This window comes from Symphalangus syndactylus, chromosome 18 (genome assembly GCF_028878055.3).
Source record: "Symphalangus syndactylus isolate Jambi chromosome 18, NHGRI_mSymSyn1-v2.1_pri, whole genome shotgun sequence".
Taxonomy (NCBI): Eukaryota; Metazoa; Chordata; class Mammalia; order Primates; family Hylobatidae; genus Symphalangus; species Symphalangus syndactylus.
Genome location: NC_072440.2, coordinates 17,104,255 through 17,124,606, shown reverse-complemented (window position 1 = coordinate 17,124,606; position 20,352 = coordinate 17,104,255). Strand labels below are relative to the sequence as shown.

The 20,352-nt window shown below is 52.9% G+C and overlaps 2 protein-coding genes and 1 non-coding gene across 7 annotated transcripts in view; 1 reads left to right on the top strand and 2 right to left on the bottom strand.

The window, feature by feature from the left end:
* The window catches only part of POLDIP3 (DNA polymerase delta interacting protein 3), a 30,908-nt gene extending 21,208 nt beyond the window's left edge, over positions 1-9,700 (bottom strand). Inside the window, exon 1 of one of the 2 annotated variants that reach the window (XM_055252566.2) lies at positions 9,510-9,700. In XM_055252566.2, coding sequence (XP_055108541.1) covers positions 9,510-9,568 — 59 coding nt within the window. In that variant the 5' untranslated portion in view covers positions 9,569-9,700. The remainder of the gene's footprint in view (positions 1-9,509) is intronic. The other variant, XM_055252567.2, reaches the window with a different exon arrangement.
* Positions 9,701-9,965: 265 nt separating this feature from the next.
* On the top strand, positions 9,966-10,115 carry LOC129468761 (U12 minor spliceosomal RNA). Its single transcript, XR_008652824.1, has one exon. It is a non-coding gene; the product is annotated as a U12 minor spliceosomal RNA (small nuclear RNA).
* Positions 10,116-14,109: 3,994 nt separating this feature from the next.
* The window catches only part of CYB5R3 (cytochrome b5 reductase 3), a 32,809-nt gene continuing 26,566 nt past the window's right edge, over positions 14,110-20,352 (bottom strand). For 2 of the 4 annotated variants that reach the window (XM_055252572.2, XM_063622993.1), the window contains exons 8-9: positions 19,071-19,170; positions 14,110-15,228 (exon numbers count right to left, since the gene is read on the bottom strand). In XM_055252572.2, the coding sequence (XP_055108547.1) occupies positions 15,056-15,228; positions 19,071-19,170 (273 nt within the window). In that variant the 3' untranslated portion in view covers positions 14,110-15,055. Of the gene's footprint in view, positions 15,229-16,493; positions 19,171-20,352 lie in introns of those variants that run through there. The other 2 variants (XM_063622991.1, XM_063622992.1) reach the window with 1 other exon arrangement.

Sequence of the window (20,352 nt, the reverse complement as noted above, 5' to 3'; positions counted from 1 at the left end):
ACTTCCCAGACTCTGTGACAAGGAAGTTTCTGTTTTTTAGTTTTGTTTTGTTTTGAGACGGAGTATCGCTCTGTCATCCAGGCTGGAGCGCAGTGGCACAATCTCGGCTCATTGCAAGCTCTGCCTCCCGGGTTCACGCCATTCTCCTGCCTCAGCCTCCCGAGTAGCTGGGACTACAGGTGCCCACCACCACGGCCGGCTAATTTTTTGTATTTTTAGTAGAGACGGGGTTTCACAGTGTTAGCCAGGATGGTCTCCATCTCCTGACCTCGTGATCCACCTGCCTTGGCCTCCCAAAGTGCTACGATTACAGGCGTGAGCCACCATGCCCAGCAGTTTCTGTTTTTCATAGGTTACCCAGCTTAAGGTATTTTCTTATAGTAGCCTAAACGGACTAAAACAGACAGTGATGCACGCTATCATTTTTCTCTTTGGAAAGTGGCAAATTCAGATTTAAAGATTTTCCAGTGGGTTCTGGGTAGAAGGGTCATTTATACAATTAATCAGATAAGGCTTAAGGTTTACTTGCCCATCCCTGCCCTATTTTTTTAATGTGAGGACTCTGGGAGATGGAGGCACCAGAGAAAGCAAAGCCAAAGGAAGGGGGTGTTCAGGGGGCCGGCATGCACGATTAGAAAGAAATGGTTGTATGTGGTAGATGGCATCCACCCTCCCTAGGACTGGGCTACCCTAGGCTTCATGTTCTACGGCCTACAAAGCCATAGACAAACTGCTATGCTTTGGGGTGACCTCAGAAACTTGCAGCTAGGCCAGGTGCAGTAACTCACACCTGTAATCTCAGCACTTTGGGAGGCCGAGGCTGGTGGATCACTTGAGGTCAGGTGTTCAAGACCTGCCTGGCCAATATGGTGAAACCCCGTCCCTACTAAAAATACAAAAATTAGCCAGACGTGATGGCACGCGCCTATAATCCCAGCTACTCAGAAGGCTGAGGCAGGAGAATCACTTGAACCCAGGAGATGGAGGTTACAGCAAGCCAAGATCACACCACTGCACTCCAGCCTGGGCGACAGAGCAAGACTCTGTTTCTAAAAAAATAAAGGACATGATCAATGAAAACTTTTGAGTATTACTCACTACAGGTTGACAATTTTTGGCAAAGACTTTTCTTTTTTTTTTTTTTTTTTTAAGAGACAAGGCTGGGCACAGTGGCTCATGACTGTAATCTCTGCACTTTGAGAGGCCAAATGGGAGGATGGCTTGAGCCCAGGAGATCGAGAACAGCACGGGCAACATAGCGAGACTCCCTGGGCATGGCGGCTCACACCTGTAATCTCAGCACTTTGGAAGGCTGAGGCAGGAGGACAGCTTGAGCCCAGGAGTTCAGGACCAGCCTGGGCAACATAGTGAGACTCCATCTCTATAAAAATGAAAGCAGAAAATTATCTGGGCATGGCAGCATGAGTCTACTCCAGAGGCTGAAGCAGGGAGATCACTTGAGCCCTAGACTGCGATGTTGCCATGAGCCAGGATCGTGATAACTGTCCTCCAGGCTGGACAACAGAGCAAGACCCTGTCTCAAAAATATATTTTAAAAAATTTAAAAGGACAGAATCTCATTCTGTTGCCCAGGCTGGAGTGCAGTGATCATAGCTCACTACAGCCTTGACCTCCTGCCTCAGCCTTCTTTTATTTAATTTTTTTTGAGACGGAGTCTTGCTCTGTCGCCCAGGCTGGAATGCAGTGGCGCAATCTCGGCTCACTGCAAGCTCCGCCTCCCGGGTTCATGCCATTCTCCTGCCTCAGCCTCTCCGAGTAGCTGGGACTACAGGCGCCCGCCACCACGCCCGGCTTATTTTTTGCATTTTTAGTAGAGACAGGGTTTCACCATGGTCTCAATCTCTTGACCTCGTGATCCGCCCGCCTCGGCCTCCCAAAGTGCTGGGATTACAAGCGTGAGCCACCATGCCCAGCCTGCCTCAGCCTTCTAAGTCTGGAGCCACCATGCCCAGCTTTAGACATCCTTTAAATGTTAGAACCCCGTGAATTAGGTTATTGTTCACATTTTATAAATGAGGAAACTCAGAACCAAGGAGATTGACTATCCCAAGAGCTACTAAGGGGTGAGGAATGGACTTGAACTTCACTGTACCTGGTTCAAGCATCAATTAAATAAGCATGGGTCAAGAGTAAACACCAGAGTTGGAAGGGTTAAGAAAAAAAACTTTAAAAAATAAAAAACGCCAGGAGCAGTAGCTCATGCCTGTAATCCCAACACTCTGGGAGGCCAAAGCGGGCAGATCGCTTGAGCCCAGGTGTTCAAGACCAGCCTGGACAACATGGCAAAACTCTGTCTCTACGAAAGATACAAAAAAATTAGCTGCAAGTGATGATGCACACCTGAAGTCCCAGCTACTCAGGAGGCCAAGGCAGGAGGATCAACTAAGCCCAGGAGGTCCAGGCTGCAGTGAGCTGAGATCACGCCACTGGACTCCAGCCTGGGAGACAGAACAAGACCCTGTCTCAAAAATCAAAACAAAACCAAAAAAAAAAAAAAACAAAACAAAAAAATACCACCACCAAAACAAAAAGAAACAATCTTCCTTTTTATTATTGTCTGGTATTTCAGTTTCAATATGTTGTTAAACCCTTAAAAATTTATACATATATAAAGGAAGGATGAACATTGTACCCAGGCTGAAGAAATCTTAGGACTCCGGTCATGCCCAGGGATACGGAGCACTCTCTAGCGACCAAAGGGTGAGCACAAGCAGCCAGGCGAGCAGGTGGTGCACGCACTGAGAACTCACATACCACAGTGCCTGACTGGCAGGAAGGACCACCAAGATGCTTTGTGCTGGCATTTTTATCTGTTTGAACAGCCTAAAAGGCACATTTAGGGGTGGGAGGTAACGGTAGTTGAGGATGTAGCAGGAGCTCCTCACGGTGGGAGGGAGTAAGCTATTTCTCCTCAATCTGATGCACTCAGTTCCCCGGTTCCACCAGTGCTTTCAACTTCTTTCGTGAACAGCTTGAGGGGGCTTCAGTGTTCAGGCTTTTTATAATCACAGCTGCTCTTCCTGCATGAAAAGACAGCTATTCATCCCAGCAGGCAGCAGTACTGGTTTCAGGCAGGCATTAGTCATCGGAAATTTTTCAAATCAACACTCCTGCCAGGGGTAGGTCTCTAAAACATAGACTCAATTATGTTACCCTCCCGCTTCTAGAACTGCTGAGGGCTCCTTAACAAAGCCCAGCCCCTGGGGGGAGCCTCGGCTCTGGCTCCAGCTTATGGCTGCAGCCTTACTCCCCACTGTAGTGACTACTGACGTTCCCAAAACACATCCTGCACTTTTATCCTCAGTAAATGTTTGGGAGGGGGAAGGAGGAAGGTTTTGAACGAGTCCTCGTAATGCCCCACCTCCATCGCACCGAAACCACAGCTCTGCAACTGCTTCCAGGGCTTCACCAGGTATTCCGCGAGGTCCTGGCAAGAGCGCTGCTGGCAGGTGAGAAGGCAAATGTTCCCTGGACCCCAAATTCTCTCCCCTATACCCCCAACGGGAACCTGGCATACATGTGATGACCAGGGAGGGTCTGTCTGGGCTAAAGGAATATTTCACCCCCCTGGCTCTGTCGGGGAGGGCAGGGCTACAGCCCGTTCTGGACAGATGTCCAGTCCAAAGGATTCAGGCCCATGAAGTGGGGCCCTGGATTATTACAAAGCAGATTTTAACCCATGGGTTTAAAATCCTCTGGGTTACAGGAGGCGGAGGTTGCCGTGAGCCAAGATCGCACCACTGCACTCCAGCCTGAGTGACAGAGCAAGACACCGTCTTATAAAAACAAACAAAAAAAAACTTCTGGGTTAGGGGGTGTGTGTGTTTAGGTCATTTTTATAGAAAGAAAACAGCTTAAATCTAACTATGACTGAGGGTCAACTCTGAATTAGGTGTTAGGAGACACAAAGAAAAACAAGACACTAAAATACTATCCCCTGCTGGGCGCAGTGGCTCACGCCTGTAATCCCAACACTTTGGGAGGCCGAGGTGGGCGGATCACTTGAGGTCAGGAGTTTGAGACCAGCCTGGCCAACATGGTGAAACCCCGTCTCTATTAAAAATACAAAAAAATTAGCCAGGTGTAGTGGCGCACGCCTGTAGTCCCAGCTACTCAGGAGGCTGAGGCAGGAGAATCGTTTGAATCCAGGAGGTGGAGGTTTCGGTGAGCTGAGATCGCGCCATTGCACTCCAGCCTGGGCAGCAAGAGCAAAACTCCGTCTCAAAAATAAACAAATAAAATAAAATAAAATACTATCCCCTTACCCAAGAGTCTTGTGCAGATGTTTCATTTTAAAACATAATTCTTTGCCTAGAGTTATGTAATAACTCATTTCCTCCCTTTTGTGTTTAGGTCTTTATTTCCTTTATCTTATTTCAACAAGGAAACAAGCAATCAGTACCAGGACCAGAGTCCTGGGCTGAACTGCAAAGTTTACAATCCACCCTGTCCCCCCCCCACAACCTCCCACTTCCAGCTCCAAGGACTCCCCAGATGACGAGTCTGGCCCAGTGAGCTGCTCAACTCCAGCCTCCAGCACACTCAAGGCTGCCACACTGAACTGCTTGGAGGCAGCAGACAGAAAGCTATCCGCTGAGGGTTAAACTCATCAAACTAACAAGAGGGGACATGTCAACTGACTTCACTGGGGATGCCCTCATATCTAAAGGAAGAAACTGCTGGGCACAGTGGCTCACACCTGTAACCCCAGCACTTTGTGAGGCAGAGGCAGGAGGACTGCTTGAGTCCAGGAGTTCGAAACCAGCCTGGGCAACATGGCGAGACCTTGTCTCTACAGAAAATGTAAAAATAATTAGCCAGGCATGATGGCATATGCCTGTGGTCCCAGCTACCTGGTAGGCTGAGGCAGGAAGACTGCTTAAGCCCAGGAGGCAGAGGTTGGAGTGAGCCGTGATCTCTCCACTGCACTCCAGCCTGGATGACAGAGCAAGATCCTGTCTCAAATAAATAAAGGAAAAAACCAACCTGAGGGTCAGGCCAGCACTGCAACTGGTGCCTAATGCTATCCTGAGGAGACTCTCTACGGATCTTTCACAACTAACGTCACTGGAGATGTGCTGTGGTGAGGAAAGATAGCACCTCACCATGGAGGAAGGTATCACTCAAAACCACCCGCTTCTGGTTCAATCATTTCCCATTAGTCAAGGAATCTTTTAATAATTAATTGGAGGCCTAGGTAATAATAACGGTAATGACTCTTTTCTTTCTTTTTTAAAGAGATGAGGTCTTGCTCCATCAACCAGGCTGGGGTGCAGTGGTGCAAGCATGGCTCACTGCAGCCTTGAACTCCGGCAATCCTCCTGCCTTAGCCTCCCACACAGCTGCAGTTACAGGCAGGAGCAACCACTGCATCCAGCTATGACCCTTTTCTTGACTCACAAGGTGTGAGGAACACAAAACAGAATGGCTGCTTCTGGCTGGGCGCGGTGGCTCACGCTTGTAATCCCAGTACTTTGGGAGGCCGAGGCGGGCGGATCACGAGGTCAGGAGATCGAGACCACAGTGAAATCCCGTCTCTACTAAAAATACAAAAAAATTAGCCGGGCGTGGTGGCGGGCGCCTGTAGTCCCAGCTACTCGGAGAGGCTGAGGCAGGAGAATGGCATGAACCCGGGAGGCGGAGCTTGCAGTGAGCCGAGATTGCGCCACTGCATTCCAGCCTGGGCGACAGAGCAAGACTCCGTCTCAAAAAAAAAAAAAAAAAAAAAAAAAACAGAATGGCTGCTTTTGAGAACAAGCACATTCCACAAATGTGATCCTTGGGATCACAGGAAACAAAGTGAGCAGAGTAGTGGGGAAAGAGGTTATTTACACTTCCGCAAGCTGGATCTTTGGCTATTTCTACTAAGAGGAAAAAAGCTTTCTTAAACAACAAAATTCTTCCTGGAATATCCATGCAACATTAAAACCAAAGTTCCAAGTATGCAGATTTCTTCTAGGCAGTATGTAAAACAGAACGTATGGCCAGGCACGGTGGCACTTTGGGAGGCTGAGATGGGTGGATCATTTGAGGTCAGGAATTCAAGACCAGCCTGACCAACATGGTGAAACCCCATCTCTACTAAAAATACAAAAAAATTAACCAGGTGTGGTGGCGCATGCCTATGGTCTCACCTACTTGGGAGGCTGAGGCAGGAGAATCGCTTGAACCCGGAAGCCAGGGGTTGCGGTAAGCTGAGATCGTGCCACTGCACTCCAGCCTGGGCAACACTCCATCTCAAAAAAAATAAATAAATAAAACAAAAGTAAACTTACTGCAGGAAATGACATCTGTTCATTGAATTTGTTCAGATCTTTCACATTATCTTAACAGAGACCTCTGGATCTAGTTTTTCTTTGTTGGCTGTGCAAGTGAGATAAAAATGGAGTTTCCAGAAGATTTAACTCAAACTCAGCATGCACTCCAGGTTCTTCCATGCTAGTCTCTCTGCCTGCACTCTTTGCCCCGATCCGATCCTCACGTAATGGCAAAGAAATATTTTCATGCTAAAAATTGAATCATGTTACTCCTTTACTTTAAGAAGCCTTCAATGACATAACGAAAGCTAACGTCTATCAAGCACTTAAGTGCCTGTTGTCAGGAACTTTTCAATGCACTTTAGGTATATTAATTCACTTAGTCCTAACAATACCTAATAAAGTAGATATTACCCATGTTTTATAGATAAGGAAAGAGAGGCAAGGAATGGTTAAGTAACTTGCAGACAGTTCTAAGGAAAGTGGGAGAAGCAGGGATTGGAACCTTGGCGGTCTGACTCTAGAGTCCCAGTGCTCACCTATGCTCCAGGGGCATTGTGTGCTTCTGTTCCTTTAAGGAAAGGTCCAAGATAATTACCAGCCTTTGCTGAACACTTGCCACATGGCACAAACTTTAAAACATACCTTCTGGCCCGGCGCAGTGATTCATGCCTGTAATCCCAGGACTTTGGGAGGCCGAAGGGGGTGGATCACCTGAGGTGAGGAGTTCGAGACCAGCCTGGCCAACATGGTGAAACCCCATCTCTACTAAAAATACAAAAATTAGACAGTCGTGGTGTCGGGCACCTGTAATCCCAACTACTTGGGAGGCTGAGACAGGAGAATCGCTTAAACCCAAGAGGCAGAGGTTGCAGTGTGCCAAGGCTGTGCCACTGCACTCCAGCCTGGGCAATACAGTGAGACTCCATCTCAAAAAAAACAAAAAAAAAAACCCTTCTCACATTTAATCCCCCTCAACCAGGAATCACCATTACAAGTGAGGAAACTGCCTAGTTCAGAAGTCCCCTGGCCAGGGAAACAGAACCCAACAGTGGCAAGTGCCAAGTGTATCCAGCTGCAAGGCCCCTGTTCCTGTGGATCCACACATACCCTCCACCCCATTCCTGCAGCCCCACCTACTGCCCAACACAAAACTCTGCACACACTAAAGCCAAAAACATACAGATCAAATAGAGTACAGAGCAGTCCACCTGCAGTCAGAAACTGGGGGAGTGACCTCAGAGAGAGAAGAACCTGGTGTGGATCATTCTGTCGTTTCCAAAGGCACCTACAAAACCTGGATGGAGGAGCACCTACAAAACCTGCTGGAGGAGCCAGCACCAACTTCACATCAGTCACTAGATGGAGAGCTGAGAGAGCTTTCACAGTCAGTAGTTGAGGAAACAAATACTAATGTGTGCCCGTTATGAACCAGAAGCCAGGTAAGTGCTGGCTGTGAATTATGAGGTGGTGGTGGCAGTTGTAGTCGATACAAGTGTCCAGGATGGGGAAGGAGGTGAGGGATACATTTCAGACATCAAGAGAAAAACCTAGCCACAGGTATACGGGTGGTATTAATAAACATCTGCTGAATGGCCAGGCCGGTGGCTCACGCCTGTAATCCCAGCACTTTAGGAGGCCGAGGCGGGAGGATCACCTGAGGTCAGGAGTTCGAAACCAGTCTGACCAACATAGTGAAACTTCCGTCTCTACTAAAAATAAAAAAATTAGCCGGGCGTGGTGGTGCACACCTGTAGTCCCTGCTACTTGGGAGGCTGAGGCAGGAGAATCACTTGGAACCGGGGAGGCGGAGGATGCAGTGAGCCGAGATCGCACCACTGCACTCCAGCCTGGGCGACAGAGCAACACTCCGTCTCAAAGAAAAGTAAAAATAAAAATAAACATCTGCTAGTAAGCCGGGCGCGGTGGCTCACGCCTGTAATTCCAGCACTTTGGGAGGCCGAGGCGGGTGGATCACGAGGTCAGGAGATCGAGATCATCCTGGCTAACACAGCGAAACCCCGTCTCTACTAAAAATACAAAAAATTAGCCGGGCGTGGTGGCGGGCGCCTGTAGTCCCAGCTGCTCAGGAGGCTAAGGCAGGAGAATGGCGTGAACCTGGGAGGTGGAGGTTGCAGTAAGCCGAGATCGCGCCACTGCACTCCAGTCTGGGCGACAGAGCGAGACTCCGTCTCAAAAAATAAAAAATAAATAAATAAATAAACATCTGCTGAGAGAACAAATGTCTGAGAAAACAATATCTAACATATTTACATCCTGGCTATTTATAAAGACATTTAAACTTAATGTGTGTTGGGAAACTATTGGGCAAAGTTCTCACTTCTTCATACAGGTGAACTCAGCTCATAAAGGCTTGAAATGACTAATAACATTTAAGGGTCTAGGGGAAGTTTGGGAGACATGACTGCAAATCACCTCCATGGTTCCTCACCCAGCTCAAGCACTTTCTTCTCCCTAAGGAAATAACCAATCTCCTGCCCAACCCACCAGTTTTTCAAGCCCACGTAGAAGGCCAACTCAGCCAGCAATTAAATCGCGCTCAGCCTGCCGCTCAGTTCTCCGCGGCCTCGGGCAAGTCACTCTACCACTTCCAGCCTCAAGTTCCCCATCAGTAAAAGGGGGTTAATATGAATAGCTAGCAGACAACAGGACTGTAAAAGATCAAATGAGGCATCGTGTATATGAACAGGCTCAGAAAACTTAAAACGCCGCACAAAGGGAGTGTTAACAGAGGCCGCGTGGAGGGGAATTTGGCCTTGCGCCTCAGCTTCGGCCGTCGGAGCAAATCACTTCCCTGCTACTAAACTTCGGCTGTCTCAACTCTAAAATGGGTGGAGACCACGCAGCGCCGAGATCACGGAGCGGGGCCCAAATGCCAGTCCAGACAGGCGAGGGGGCTGCGCCGCCGAGACCCCAGGACCCCGGAACGCGGGGGCCCCAGGGAGCAGCCCCTCAGGTCCACGAGGCGGAACCCCATCACCGCCGCGGCCCCGTCGGCCTCCCAAGCCAGCCGGAGGGAGTGCGCCTCGGCCAGTGGGCGGGCGGTCGAGGCCGCGGCGGGGACGGCGGCGGCCGGCCAATGAGGAGCGCGGCTACGGTTGGGGGCGGGCGCACCCGGTCCTCCGCGTCGCTCCCGGGCTGCTACCTCCCCCGCCTCAAGCTCCACTAGGCCGCGGACCTTAAACCCCGAAGAAAGGAAAGGCATCTCACCGTCCTTTTGCCGCCGCCCCGCGCTTCCTGATGAGTTCGTCCAGGGAGATGTCCGCCATCTTGCTCCGCCGAGCAAGCCGAAAGCAGTCGAGACACCCCCAGCCCGCGAGCCCGCCCCTTCGGCCGCTACGGAGCGACGAACTACTTCCGGCGTCCGCTGACCAACTCTCGCGATAGCCAGCTCAAAGCAGGCAAAAGAACCGGAAGGGGCGGGGACGTTCCCCGTGAGCCTTCGCGGTGCTGGCTGCTTATCTGCATACGGAAGGTCGGCATATTATGAATTATTTATTTTCCCCGACGAAAAAAAATTAAATGAAAAGCAACCAAATACATTATTAACACGTAAGACGAGCTTCAATGGAACTGGATCATGACCTCAACAGTCAACTACGATACTCATCATACGCCAAATGAGAATAGAATTCATTACCTGGGAAATAAGCCCCGTACGCCGTTATGCCTTAAACTTATGAGTAAGGAAAATAACGATTCGGGGTGACGCCCGAATCCTCACTACTAATGTGAGACGAATTTTTGAGCGGGTAAAGGTTGCCCCTAAGGTGACCCGCCTACTTTGCGGGATGCCTAGGAGTTGCGATCTGCCCGATTACCTTTATATTCAAAAAGTAGATGGGGGTGAGTGGGTGCCTACTGTTTTCGTGCTTTATTTTTTGCCGACCCTGCTAGTTCCTAGGCGGTCTCTCTGCTGGCTGGGGACGCTGTGCAGTTCGCCACTGTTCTCAACTGCGCATTAAGCCATTCTAAGGTTGTCCGCAATGTGGACTTTGTGACCCACGGAACTGGCACTTTCCATATGTGCGGCCTTACCCAGTTCTTCCAAACTTCCGTGTATAACCGGTTCTCTGTACTTGAGAAAGATACGTCCGGCCCCGGTCTCACACAGCAGTTCAGTTCGTGACAGCGTTTAATATGTAAAATAGAGCAAATAATTTATAGGGTGTTGGGAGAGTTAAAGAGACTAATTCATTTACGTGTTAAATACAGGGGATGGCTTTTGCATTGATATAACCCCAGCCTCCAGCATGCGCCAGCCCTGAGGTAGGTGTTCGGCACATATTTTGTCCAATCTAAAAATACACTCCATGCCCTTGGAACAGGTCGGGTTATGTCCTCTTGGCCATCAGGCATCAGGAGCTCCGTGCAGAAACTGGGTAAGAGCCCAGGAGCGGTGGCTCATGTCTATAATCCCAGCACTTTGGGAAGCCAAGGCGGGTGGATCATCTGAGGTCAGGAGGTCGAGACCAGCCTGGCCAACAAGGAGAAACCCCGTCTCTACTGAAAAAAAAAAAAAAAAAAAATTAGCCAGGCGCGGGGGCGCGGCCTGAAATCCCACCTACCCAGGAGGCTGAGGCAGAAGAATCGCTTGAACTCGGGAGGCGGAGGTTGCAGTGAGCTGAGATCGCGCCATTGCACTCCAGCCTAGGAGACAGAGCAAGACTCTGTTTCAAAAAAAAAAAAAAAAAAGAGAAAGAAAGAAAGAAAGAAAGAAAGAAAGAAAGAAAGAAAGAAAGAAAAAGAAACTGGGTAAGAGCGATCCTGCAATCCTCCTGCCTCAGCCTCCCGAGTAGCTGGGATTACAGGCCCGCCCCACCACGCCGGGCTCCTTCCCAGGCCTCTTTTCCTCACCCATAAAACAGGACCATTAAGCCTTTCCCCTCTTCCAGGCGTGCCAGGAGGAACGCGCGAGAGGTGAGAGGAGGACAGGCTGGCCAGTGGGGTCAGCTGGGTGTACGGCAGATGCGGAGGACGATTTTATTTTTATTTTTATTATTGAGACAACGTCTCGCTCTGTCGCCCAGGCTGGAGTGCAGTGGCACGATCTCAGCTCACTGCAGCCTCCGCCTCCCGGGTTCAAGCGATTCTCCTGTCTCAGCCTCCCGAGTAGCTGGGATTACGGGCGCGTGCCACCACGCCCGGCTAATTTTTGTATTTTTAGTAGAGACGGGGGTTTCACCATGTTGGCCAGGCTGGTCCCAAACTACTGACCTCAGGCGATCTGCCCGCCTGGGTCTCCCAAAGTGCTAGGATAACATGCGTGAGCCACCGTGCCTGGCCGACTTTTTTTTTAAAGCCAGCACAACTGAGTCATAAACAGGTAATCTAAATCTGGGATGGCCCCTCCCCCGGGGCATTTCAGAGCTTTGTTTGGACGTTTGGTCCCAAAGACAGGGATGGCGGGCACGTGGAGGTGGGGACCGGAGGGGCCCCGGCCCTCCCAACGTCCCCAGGCATCCCCGGAGTGAAGCCCCTTGCGGACCTCCCAGCCAGGGCCCCACTCCCTGTCTTCCGTGGACTCGCGGGACTTTTTGCCCAGTGGGAACAAACGGAGTTTCTAGCAGAGGAGCTGCGCCGCAGCAGAAAGAATTCGGGTCCCACCTGGGAAGCCGCGCCCCAGTCGGCAGAGCCTGGCAGCGTCTGCGGCCGCGATTCCGGGGATTCTGCGCCTGCCCCACGTGTCCCGGGGACCGGCTTAGCGTTTGCGTGCGGAAAATAGTAATCGTTTCACTAGAGTCCTTTCCTTTTTTTTTTTTGAGACGGAGTCTCGCTCTGTTGCCCAGGCTGGAGTGCAGTGGCTTGATCTCGGCTCACTGCAAGCTCCGCCTCCCAGGTTCAAGCGATCCTCCTGCGTCAGCACCCCCAGTAGCTGGGATTACAGGCACGCGCCACCATGCCCTGCTAATTTTTGTATTTTTAGTAGAGATGGGGTTTCACCATGTTGGCGAGGCTGGTCTCAAACTCCTGACCTCAGGTGATCCACCCGCTTCCGCCTCCCAAAGTGCTGGGATTACAAGCATGAGCCACCACACCCAGCCTCCTTTCTTGCTCTTTTATAAACTCATTTAGAGCTGTGTTGATTTTTAAAATTCTTCACATAGGTAGGTGACACTGCCTGTGAATTCTGGTGCGTAAAGGGCCTGTTACAACTGTTATTTTAAAGGTGTTGGCGGGGCATGGTGGCGTTCACGCCTGTGATCCCAGCACTTTGGGAGGCCGAGGAGGGTGGGTCACCTGAGGTCAGGAGTTTCAGACCAGCCTGACCAACATGGTGAAACCCCATCTCTACTAAAAATACAAAAAAATTAGCCGGTGTGGTGGTGCACTCCTGTAATCCCAGGTATTCCAGAGACTGAGGCAAAAGAATCGCTTGAATCCGGGAGGCAGAGGTTGCAGGGAGCCGAGATCATGTCACTGCACTCCAGCCTGGGAGACAGAGCGAGACTCCGTCTCAAAAATAATAAATGTGTCGAGTCTGAATGGAGAATCGCTGCCCTAGACCCTCTCCCATTTTCTGAATGGGGAAACAGACCTGGAAAGGGTGGGAATCGGGTCCAATTAATTCCCTTTTCCCAGGTCCCGGAGGCAGCCTCTTGTGGGCGCAGGCAGGCCTGTGTTCAAATCCTGTGCCTTTCAGCCTCAGACAGGGACAGAAATGAGGATGAAACCTAACGCGTGTCCATTGCTAGCAGTCCCCCGCCACAGTGTGAAGACCATTTTGGGTCTGAGATTCCTTTTCCTGCCCCTGTTGGTAGTGAGGTGGCCAGAGACAGAATGGAAAATGCGAAGTGAGAGGAGACAGGGCTCTCCTAGTCCCCAGGGTTGGTCTTGGGCCCTCCTTCCTGTGAACCTGCCCCGACACCTCTTCTTCCCCACTCCCCTCCAGCCACACTGGCCTCACTGTGCTCCTGGGGCCACCCAACAAGTCCCCGGAGCACCAGCCTAGCCCCACCTCCCTCTCCAGCCTCATGGTCGCTGCTCTCTCCAGCCACCCACCTTCTTTGCTCTGTTTCTGAAAGTTTATTCCACAAGCTGGTTCCAACGGCAGGGCCTTTGCGTCTGCCCTTTCCACCATTTGAACACCCACCCACCCCAGCAGGGCCAGTTCTCTCTTCCTGTCCCAGCCCAAATCCATCTCCTTGGGGCCTTCCTGATGCCCCATTTTAAGAACAGCCCTACACCCACCTTGCCTCATCACCTCTGTAATTTACCACTGTGCAGATGGCATCCTCTGACTTCTCTGAGCCTTGAGGCTCATCTGACCCTGACAGGAGGCAGCACTTGAGGTGACTGGGGTTGCGTGGTTTCAGCTGGTTTGTCTTTGGGGGTTGGGAATTTTTCTTCCTGTGTATACTTCTCTGCACTTTCCAAATTTTCTACCACAAAGATACATCAAAAATAAATGCTGGAGCTGGGCACAGTGGCTCACGCCTGTAATCCCAGCACTTTGGGACGCCGAGGTGAGTGGATCACTTGAGGTCAGGAGTTCGAGACCAGCCTAACATGGCAAAACCCTGTCTCTACTAAAAATACAAAAACTAGCTGGGTGTGGTGGCGGGCACCTTTAGTCCCAGCTACTCGGGAGGCTGAGGCAGGAGAATCGCTTGAACCTGAGAGGCGGAGGTTGTAGTGAGCTGAGATCATGCCACTGCACTCCAGCCTGGGTGACTGAGGGAGACTCCATCTCAAAAAAAGAAAAGAAAAGAAAAGAAAAATAACAAAATGCTAGGTCTTCTCCAGCCCTTTCCTGACCCCCCCACCCCTTGTGATGTAGGTCACAGACCCTGGAGGAGCTAGAGAAGGGTTAATATTAGCAAAGTTTTACTTCTTTTTTTTTTTTCTGCTCATAAATGACTGAAAAAGCCGATATGCAAGAGGCTAACACAACTGTAGTCTAAAGGCAACGTCGAGGTCACCGATATGTCCCTCAGACGAGAGGCACTGTGCTGGGGGTGAGGGAAGGAGGGGACGGTTTAGGACAGAGGAATAAATACATGTGGTTGTGGGAGTTCTGCCATCAGGGATGGTGGCCCCAGCCCAGGACCCCAAAACCCTGAGGCGGTGCAGCCGGCTGCTGACCCCCCAGCTTGGGGTTCCCCAAGGCTGCCTCAGTGTTCGGATGGGCTAGAAGGAAATGCTGAGGTTCTGGGAGGGCCCCGTGGCCAGCCCCCTCTTCCCACTCTAGCCAGAGGAGAGCCAAGCTCCTGGCTGGCCAAGGCCCTGGGGTAGGGAGCAGCGCCCCCAAGAGGGCTTTCTGGTGTCAATGTCTCACGCAGTGTCAGGTGGTGAGGCCTGGGCCTGGCCCTGAGGTGGGAGTGGGGGGTGACAGGCGAGGCTGGGGCGGGCCCTGGCACCTGCAGCTTTGGGCTGCCCATGTGTGTCTGCTGACATCCTGACTGTGGTCCACAGCCGGGAATGGTGGGCAGACTGGGCTGCTGGCAGCCCTCAGCCTTGTAGTGTGTGTGGGGTGGACGAGGGGTCATGAGGACAGGGATGGGGCTGGGCGTCTCTGGTAAGGACCAGTAAGTGCCAGGCAGGACCTACTCTGAAGGCTCAGCCGTGGCCCACCTGGGACACAGCCCTGCTCCCGAAGGGGCCCCAGGGGGCCTGCTCAGCCAGGTGATTCACCAGGGCACGGGCAGGCCAGGCTGAACCCGGGGCCCCAGTGTGCGATGTGGGGAGGTGACCGGGTGAGCGTGAACAGGGCGTGGGGTGCGCGGGGAGGGTGGCCATGTGACCGTGCCCGGCCCTCAGAAGGCGAAGCAGCGCTCCTTGGGGTGGCCCACGCGGTCCAGGTTGGGAAGGCAGGCATACTGGATCATGGGTGGGGGGCCACACATCAGCACCAGCGGCTCCTCCTCTGGGGGCGGAAGGTGGTCCCGGATCATCTCCTCATTCACGAAGCCCTGGCTGTAGTCCCAGGCTGTGGGGTGAGAGACCAGGTAAGCTGACATGTGGCTGTGTGGTCACCAACCTGCTGACTGACCAACCCTAGGCGGTGAATTCCTTAAATGCTGAAGAATGGAGAGGCTGATCCCAGCCAACTGTCACCAGGACCCCCTGCCCCCAACCCTGACTCAGGCCTATGGCCTCAGGCCCTGCAGCCTGAAACCAGTGTACAAAGCCCATCATGGTTCCCCTGACTGCACTTTACAGTTTGCAAAGCCTTTTGCTTCCATGTGGCCTCCCATATGGCCCTTGGAACAACCCAGTGGGTAGACAGGGCGGGGAATATGAATCCCATTTTGCGGATGTGGCAACTGAGGCCCAGAGGACCCAGAGTTGAGTCACTCAAGGTCACACAATGAGGCAGGGACATGACTGAGATGTACCTTCCAGGATCCAGAGGTCCCCAGGCTGGTGCTCTGCCCCAGGCTGGTCAGGGTGACAGTCTCTAACTGCCCCCACCTCCATGAGCCCACTGTGACTCCCCAAGAATGTCGGCCCATGAGGAGCCGAGTCTCATCCACAGCTGTGTGTCCTGCCCCCTCAAGCCCTGAGCACCCACGATGATATGGCTGGTCTCTATCCTTAGCAACCAGCAACAGCCACCCCACAGCCCTCAACACCAAGAGAAAAGCTGCTGAAGCCTCAGGCCAGGAGGGCTGGCACTGGCTGACACAGACACCCTGCCTAGACGGCCAAAGTTTACAGCATACAGTCCATGCTATGAAGGTCCTGATGGGGAGGGACCAAACAGTCCCAGCTTGCCCTGGAACCAGGAAGAGTCTACCGTGCTGAGCAAGGGGGTCCTCTTTATCTCACGGACACCATGAGCTAAGTAACTGACCCCATTTCCCTGTCCACCTTGGCTGCTGGGAAGCCTGGAGTGATACGCATGGCCCATTCACAGCAAGCGTGCATTATAGTCCGTTTTTGTACAAACCCCAGTCCTGATTCCATTCATTTTATAGCCCTGCACTTGTTTTTCTTTCACTCCCACTTTCCATTTGTGCCACTCTGACTCACCAGATGAGTCTTTGTAAGCCTCCTAAAATCCCTCTGGAACAAGGTGAGGCACACAAAATATTTTTGTAGCTGGGCAATGGATCTGAAGTGGATCTGAAAGTACTTTGTAAAAACTGCATGGACATAAACTGTATTTGCTAGTGTACAAAATGTGCAGGTATGTAAGACACCTTTCTATTTCACAGCGATTTCTTTTTAGTGTGTGTGTGTGTGTGTGTGTTTAAGAGACGGGAATTGGCTATGTTGCTCCAGCTGGCAGGCAGTGGCTATTCACAGGTGTGGTCATAATGCCCTCCAGCCTGGAGCTCCTGGGCTCACGTGATCCTCCTGCCTTAGCTTTGAGTAGCTGGGACTACAGGTGCATGCCACCGTGCATGGCTTGGTGTATTTTTCTCTGTACCTGTCCTGGAAGTGGCTCTGTGGGGGAAACAGTCACTGCCCCTGCCTGGAGTCTTTGGGGCCCTCCTCATCCTTGGCTTAGCTACGGTACAGCCAGACTGGCCTGTTACCACTTTCTTTCTCAATCTCTGGAATTTCAGCTTACATCTAATGCTACAGCAGTACCTCAACTAGTCTTGAATTGTGGGTCACAGTGGCAACAAATGTACATGAAAAATGCTAGGAGATCACTCAACTATTCCTCTCATTGGCAGGTAACTAACTGTCCCTAGGTGGTGGTGCAGGTGCTGCTGCCTGTTGCCACCAGGGGTCAGCATTGGCCCCTCCCTAGGGGACCAGGGCTTGCTCTGGCCACAAGGCAGGGGCTCCTGCATACACCAGGGATCTGGATCACTCATCTGGAATCGGGATGGGGCTAAACCCTGCCTGGAAGCAAGCTGGCTCTGCCCATGCTATTAGAAACTGCAGTCAGAAGGGAGCAAAGCTGCCTATCACTTCCTCCCTTTAGACTGACACATGGATACAGGATAAAATGCTCCTTTTTTTTTTTTTGAGACGGAGTCTTGCTCTGTCACCAGGCTGGAGTGCAGTGGCGCCATCTCAGCTCACTGCAACCTCTGCCTCCCGGGTTCAAGCAATTCTCCTGCCTCAGCCTCCGAGTAGCTGGGACTACAGTAGGCGCCAGCCACCAAGCCCGGCTGATTTTTGTATTTTTAGTAGAGGTGGAGTTTCACCATGTTGGCCAGGATGGTCTTGATCTCTTGACCTCATGATCCGCCTGACTCGGCCTCCCAAAGTGCTGGGATTACAGGCGTGAGCCACCACGCTTGGCCTGCTCCTTTCGTTAGTAGAAGAGAAACAGCAGCTAGACTCCCAGAGCCAGTGCCCTGGCCGACCTCCGCTCCGGGCGCTGCCTGGCTCTGCTTGGCCCCCCGAATCACAGGAACCCCGCCACCATAACCGCGCTATAATTTACTAAGAAACCTGCTTCCTGTTAGTCCTCTGCCTCCCCCACTGGAAGGTCAGCTGCGGGGTCAGGTTGGCTTCCTGAGCACACCAGGTGGAGCCGCCGACCTGGAGGGGGTGGGCTGACCCAGGACAGCAGGTCCAGCAGAAGGTCGGACACAGTGACAACCCACATATCCACCGCCCCCTCCAGGCCTGGCTCTCTCAGCCTGGAGGCCTGGAACCCAAGCTGGTCATCTGAGAAGGACGGCTCCTCCCTCAGGGATGGGCCCAGGTGACCTAGCTCCTAGGTGCCAGCCAGGTGGTGCAAGTCCTGGAGCCCACGTGCTCCTTTCTGGGAGGAGCGGAGGGTGGTGTGGACAGAGCTCCCTCATCAACAGAGGGTATGCACCCCCAGCTGTGGATCATCAGCAGAGGGTGTGCGCCCCCCACCGTGGATTAGTCCTGGGGAAACTGTGGGGCCATAGGAGGTGCCGGAGGCAAAGCAGGAGCAGATAGCAGGACATGAGACCCCAAACTGGCGCTCACATGGATGTTCAAAAATGGTGCTTCCAACGCTTAGAAATTTCCCAGAAAATGCAGGTCCCCAGCTTCTCTTGAAAAGCAGAGGCCCTAGCCACACAGGGCTACACTCCACAGCAGGACTGCCCACGGCAGATGGGGCTGTGTCCTCCAGACCAGGCAGGTGCGCTCCAATTTACCGCAGTCCCCGCCACTCCCCAGTCTCTCAGCCCTGAGGCTAAGCATCACCAGAATGATTCCTAGGGAAGGCTGAGCTTTGCTTTTCTTACAGCAAAGAAGAAACTGAGATATTACTTAGACCTACATCTCTATCTGAAGCCGAAAAGCGAAGGGCGCTTTAACTCCCAGAGGCAACCTCACTGCAAGTGGTGGGCGTGGGGCGGCCCTCCCTCGCTGCCTCCAGCTTGGCTCTCCCCCAACTCCCTTGGCAAGCAGCTTAGCCACTGGTGGAACAAGGGTAACCCCAACGTCGGCCCAGCCCACTCCCCAGGACTGACAATGGGAGAGAAGATGGCCTTGGTGTACTCGGCAGCACCTGAGAGTATGCACGCTGGGACGTGGAAGCAGCAGCCGCCACCGCTGCCCCGAGACTTGCCCCGAAGTGAGCCCCGACCAGGGAGGGGATGCCGGCCTTCTCTGCCCAGCCGGGCAGTGCAGTGCGCCCGGGAGAGGACTCTGCCTCTGGAGGCAAGGACCTGGGTTCCAGGCTGGGCTGTGGTGGTTTCCAGCTGTGTGGCTTCAGTGAGCCCTCGTTCCTCATCTGTGAGACGGGGCCACACCATCTGCCTCCCACAGGGTCATAGTGAGTGCCAGACGTCGTCCAAAGGCTCAATGCCACAAACGGCTGGGCAAAGGTGAACTGTGGGCTGGCACCTCCCCCCCACCCAGTGAGGGGCCTCCCTCGCTCACCTTCAGGGGCTCTGTCCAGCGTGTACCAGAGCTTGAAGCGTGCAGAATGTTCGTTCCTGAGTTCCTCCAGCTCAGGTCGCAGCAGGATGTCCTTCTCGGTCTGCAGGGGACAGGGCCAGGCGGTCAGGAAGGATGGGTGGCAGACTGCCCCTGGAGACACTCAACAGAGACGCGCCTGGTCATTGCGCCTGCCTGCGGGCCACATGCTTGCGGAGCTTCCAGGAGGGGACTCGGCCAGAGATCACCCCGGCACTCCTCTCTCCTTGTCTAGCCTAAGGAGTCCCTCAAAGCTGCTGCCGAAGGGGCGAAGGCGTTCGCCAGAAACTCAGTGTGTCAACTGCTTCTGCTGTTGTGGGGAAATGGGCTCAATGTCCTTGGAGTGGGAAAAATGGAAAAAACTAAAGGCGGCCGAGCTGCGCGACAGAAAACAGGGAAGAGACGGGAAATGCGCCTGGATACTCCAGGCGGTCAGCCCGGGAGCGGGTGTAACACACACAATAAGCAATGGCCTCATGAGAAGGCTCAGGGTTTGCACCCTCAGCCCTCCACCAAGTCTTTTTGCGTTCTGGGATCTCATTCAGGTTGTACCTCCAGAAACCAGGAAGTACAGACACCACTCCCCACCCCACCTGGCCCCCTCGGGGTGGGGGGTGAACACACCCATCCCCCTGGCTGACCTGCGGCTCCCCCACCCCCACTGGCTGTCACAGAGCCCTACAGAACTCAGTCCAGCATCATCCCTTCCAGGAAAGCTTCCTGGACCCTCCAGGGGCTATCAGGGATCTCCCCCTGAATCCCCCACCTGACTCCCCGCCCCCCCCAACCCCTGTTCCACTTCTAATCACATCACAGGCTGTTGCCCAGCATTTGCAGGTCACACAGGGACAGAGGGGGCTCCTTAGGCCAGTGTGCAGTGTCCCTGACCTCATGGGACTCAAAGAAACCGGGGACCAAAGAGCGCTGCCACCCAGAAAGGGCTGCCCACTAACAAATCACTACTGAGCTCCCAGGCTGGGCAAGGGCGGGGTTGACTCTCCCCAGGAGGCAGCCACAGATGTGACTCCTCTGTTCCCAGGGCTGAGGAACCACACCCACCCTCTTCGTAGCCCAAGGGCGCCTGAATACGGGAATCGCCAGGGTCGGGGATCGCAGGTCCAGCTCCTCGGTGCTCCCCTCCAGCAGATGAGCTGTGTGAGGGGCATGAGCCTCAACACATCCCAGGGAACATGGGGTGTTGAACAGTTTTTCCAGTTTCTGAGGGTAGGAGGCTGAGGGCCCTTTC